At 37.5% G+C, this 4,520-nt stretch overlaps 1 protein-coding gene across 1 annotated transcript; it reads right to left on the bottom strand.

Annotated features, from left to right (window-relative positions):
- Positions 1–1,228: 1,228 nt before the first annotated feature.
- On the bottom strand, positions 1,229–2,897 carry LOC138431392 (heat shock transcription factor, Y-linked-like). Its single transcript, XM_069573497.1, has 2 exons — positions 2,388–2,897; positions 1,229–1,960 (listed from the first exon to the last, which is right to left on the bottom strand). The coding sequence occupies exons 1-2, from the start codon at positions 2,895–2,897 to the stop codon at positions 1,229–1,231; spliced, it is 1,242 nt and encodes a 413-aa protein (XP_069429598.1).
- Positions 2,898–4,520: the final 1,623 nt, after the last annotated feature.

The following is a 4,520-nucleotide window of genomic DNA, read 5'->3' as shown; positions in this document are numbered from 1 at the left end:
AACTATTCTTCAAAACACGGGAATACATGCCTCCCGAGAAATCGTACATCCATGTAAATATAATAAATATTTATCAACCTGGAAAATTTTCTCAGTAAATAGCAAAGGCGAATTATGATAGTAGTGCAGGTTATAGAATGTTGTTGAGTAATGTGTAGAGCATTTGATTGGTTATTACATTTCTTTATTGATAATTCAGTAAGCACTTAAAATGTGTCATTGGAAGGCTCTATGTTTCAGCTGATGTGAAAGATACATTGAAGACCTGATATCTGTGCTCTCCTTCATGGGAGGGCAAACATAAGTTCCTTCCAATCCGAAGAAAGTGTTGAGACAAAGTTGTGAGAAGGGGCTTAGCATGATTGAAAATAATTTGCATGATTGTAGCTTCAGAAGCACTGTATAAGAGAAAGATGATGAAATTACTAAGGAAAACAGATATCATGTTGTTCAAGAACTTTTTAACCACGCTGATGTGCTGCAGTCACCACCAGGAATTTATTCTGTCTCTGTGGCAACAGATAAGAAAGGTCTAAAAATGCATTTGGAATTATAGGGTGGAATCTTGGTGTCAGGAAATAAAGAGGGTCCTTAAGGACAGCAGACCAAAATGACCCTATAGAATACAACTTGTAAAGTACATATCTTGTGCTGACCATAGGCCAGTCACTGATTATGTCATGTTATCTTTGTTATCACAGTGATGGCATAATTGTGATCAAGATTTTGGACATGCTACAATATCTATATCTTCAAGGACAGAATGAATTTCTATAATGAAAGGATTCGCTGTCTAACTTTTTAAGACTCTACCAGTAACTAGTAGAATATAATGTGTGAATGTACTAAAGTTCATACTGTGTATTTTCATTTTTCTAACATTATTTGCATCTCTTCCTTCACCCATACCATCCTAATTTAGCACCCCTTCATTTCATCGGGATGATTTCAGAAATCACTTTACACCCATTACCTCTTTTCCCTTTGTTCTCATTTTCTTGCTTACGAATATTATATCCGGTGTCATTTACCTAGGATGCATAATGAATGTTTTCTTGAACTGACGTGTTTATAAAACCATGCATTAAAATAGCCAACCATTGAATTAAAGCATCATTTTACTCTTCCTTGTTTGAAAATAAAAAATGAAACTATGAAGATGAACATGGAAATTTATTGTCCAAATACAAGAATTGTAGATATTTTTTGACATCTACGAATGTAAATTTCAATCTCCTCTAGGCTCCATAATCTGACACGTATTTGTTAGATCATTTTTAATTAGGATGCTTTTCACATAATGATGATTATTGATGAGTTTACTTGAAAGAGAGGAGGCAGATGTATAAGCGATTGTTGGCACTGAGAACCATGAGTTGCCTCTCTCTTTCAGGTTAAGAAAAGGACTGTCATGAGCTGACATATCGCTATGCCTGTCTGGAAATTTAGAAGGTCCCACCATCAGTCCAGAATAACTGCTCTGTAATGGAGATTCGATGTGATTCCAAGAAGTAGATGTAGTTGTAGTAGCAAAGTCCTCAACGTAGCCATTTACTTGAGGGTAGCTGCTTTGTGAGTGCCAATTAAAAATGCTCAACTTTTTTAAAACTTCAGGTTGATCTACCACAATCTGGTCTGTGTGTCTAACTGATATTGCTGATGGGGTAGGTAAGGCACATGGAGATAGGGCACTTGTATTAGCGACTATCTGGCTGGTATGAGGCTTTTGTATGAAAGGCACACTTAAACTTGTGGAGGCTGGAAATGTGCTCTCTCCACTCATTTCTGGAAGAAACTCAGAGTTATGATCATCATTTTTGACACTTGCTTTAACATGCTTCTTGTTACCTTGAACTAATGAAGATATTGGAGACACATTGTTAATTCCAACTCTTCTTTGCATTCTTACTAAAAGTTGGGGATGGCCTCTTTTGAAATTTGGATTACAGTAGGTCTGTAACTACAATCAAAGAATTAAATTATTTAGTTTCTTTATAAACCAAGGTAAAACTGACAAACAAAGCTAAGTTATAAAAACGTATTCCTTTAATGGTACCAATTAAATAACATCAAATCAAATACCTCTGTTGGTAGTTTTAACACATAACATGTTAGAAAGAATATGCTCAACTAAAAGTATGTTGTATATGTATAGTAAATACAATTTTAAGTAGCTTCAGAACTTATATCTGGTTTCAAGTTGATAGGAAAGTTTGTTAACATCCAATATTTTAACCTCCGGCTGTTTTCAACTTCAAAAAAATAAAACTTGTTCAACAATTTGTTATCTCAAGTTTAAATTCCGATTTAGCTACATATATGAACATGCTTTCTAGGTCACATGAGTTAATCTGACATATTGCCAATAAGTGAAAATTTTGGAATACCTTACTCAAAAGAGAGATGTTGTTTTCTTCTTCCAGAAAGACAGGTAGTGAAGCCGATCTTTGAACAGTTTGCCGCTTTTTATGAAATCCATAAAGGTTAAGCTGTCGAATTAAACTTTTCATACTCTTGGTTTCAAATATTCTGAAAGGATCCTTTCTTTCCAAGACTTCTTTCTTAAAGAGTTCTTCATTGATCACTATACATGTGCCTGTGTCATCCCACCAAATAGATTCAAACTGATCACTTTCAACTATATTCCAAAGTTTTTGTGGAAATGTGAGTGAAAGAAAATCATTCGCATCATCTGTTTCAGTGACAGAATATGTGTAGTGTGGCCTTTTGATCACAAGATCCTCAGATAAAGCCTGAAAAGCATATTCTTCAATCATAGATCTCAAAACTGAGTCCCCAGTTGTGTAATCATACAAAGAAAATCTAATGGAGGTTTCTGAATCAGTGGATTCATCTATAGGAGGCCCATCTTGAATTTCTGGAGAAATATGTGCCATCTCAGAGAAACCTCTCTTCAGATAATTTTCTCATTTGTCTGGTTTTACACACTGCAACTTCAAATGATGTTTGCCTGGCTTGCAGAGAGAAACTCTCTCGACCATCACAGAGGTCCTCCCAGTCAAAAAGCTGCGACATCACAAAATCACTGGTCTCCTAGCAACCGAAAATTAGTTGTGACATCACAAAGTCACTGGTCTCCTAGCAATTGAAGGGTAATTTTCAACTAGTGTGTACTTCAGAATCAACTTAAAATACAGACTGCTTACAGAAATAGTAACCAAAGCCATGAAGCATGCAAAATCTCATTACCAAAGTGTTGTTGTTGTTGTTGTTGTTTGTTTGTTTTTTGGTTGCTGTGTTTGGGATGGCCTTTCTCTTTCTGGCAGTTTGTGGTTCCTCTTTATTGTGGAGGTTACTCCCTGTGGGTGGGGTTGGAAGAGTGGCTTGTCAAGTTTCCTTGTTAGGGAAGTTTGTGTCAGTGTTCTGGTGGGTGCAGCTGCATCTCTTCTCTCTGGAGTGCAATGAAGTGTCCAGTAGTGAGTTTTGAGATGTCTATGGGTTTGCTGTTTGGGCAGCCTGTATATTGAAGCTCTGGAATATGTTCCTGTGTTGCTGGAGAATTTGCGTGGTATGTCTTGCTCTGGAACTTATTGGCTCTTGGTTTCAATGTAGGTTTGGAGGTTTTTGGATGATTCCTTTTAAAAAAATAGAATTATTTATTTTAATTGGAGGCTAATTACTTTACATTATTGTATTTGTTTTGCCATACATTAACATATGTCCGCCACAGGTATACATGTGTTCCCCTTCCTGAACGCCTTCTCTCCTCCCAACCCCTGACATCCCTCTGGGTCATCCCAGTCCACCAGCCCCAAGCATCCAGTATCATGCATATACCTGGGCTGGCGACTCATTTCATATATGATATTATACATGTTTCGATGCCATGCTCCCAAGTCATCCCACACTCACTTTCCCACAGAGTCCAAAAGAATGTTCTAGACACCTGTATCTCTTTTGCTGTCTCACATACAGGATTATCGAAAAATCACATCAATAAATCTACTTTATTTCTCAAATACAAGTGATTTATCATCCTTCTATACACACATTCTTAATGTTCAGTAGTATTACCCTCGCAAACTTGGTCTACTTGCTTCTGTGCAAAAAAATTTATGAACTGACTGGGTTTCAGTGAGGGAAAAAAAAAAAAAAAAAGTGCTCATTGTAGTACCGAGCAAGGTGTTTTAGCAGCTGGTGCTTCAAAGATGCAAATCTCCAAATACTTTCAGGGGAAACATTTTAATGACTGAGCGAGGGTGGAACATGGGGTCTGTGATCAATATTGGGACATTCTACTAATGGCCTATTACTGAGGATATTGGGAGTCCACATCATCGACTGTCTAGTTCCAACTACGTACTTAAATTTCAGCCTGGTTTGGGCTTTAGCATCTCTGAAACTGTTCACAGGTTATTGCTCAGAATGTAATCGATGACCCTTGTTGCTGCTGCTGCTAATTCGTTTCAGTCGTGTCTGGCTCTGTGCGACCCCAGAGATGGCAGCCCACCAGGCTCCCCCGTCCCTGGGATTCTCCAGGCAAGAACACAGGAGTGGGT

Source organism: Ovis canadensis, chromosome Y, assembly GCF_042477335.2.
Source record: "Ovis canadensis isolate MfBH-ARS-UI-01 breed Bighorn chromosome Y, ARS-UI_OviCan_v2, whole genome shotgun sequence".
Lineage (NCBI taxonomy): Eukaryota > Metazoa > Chordata > Mammalia > Artiodactyla > Bovidae > Ovis > Ovis canadensis.
The sequence above is the reverse complement of the archived record's forward strand: the minus strand, read 5'-3'. Positions and strand labels throughout refer to the sequence as shown.

What these genes read in the sequence shown, in the direction of transcription:
- LOC138431392 (XM_069573497.1), bottom strand. Translation starts at nt 2,897, where the DNA reads ATGGCACATATTTCTCCAGAAATTCAAGATGGGCCTCCTATAGATGAA. An exon ending in ACATCTCTCTTTTGAGTAAG is followed by an intron (nt 1,961 to 2,387) that starts GTATTCCAAAAT and finishes CTTTGATTGTAG; the next exon opens with TTACAGACCTACTGTAATCC.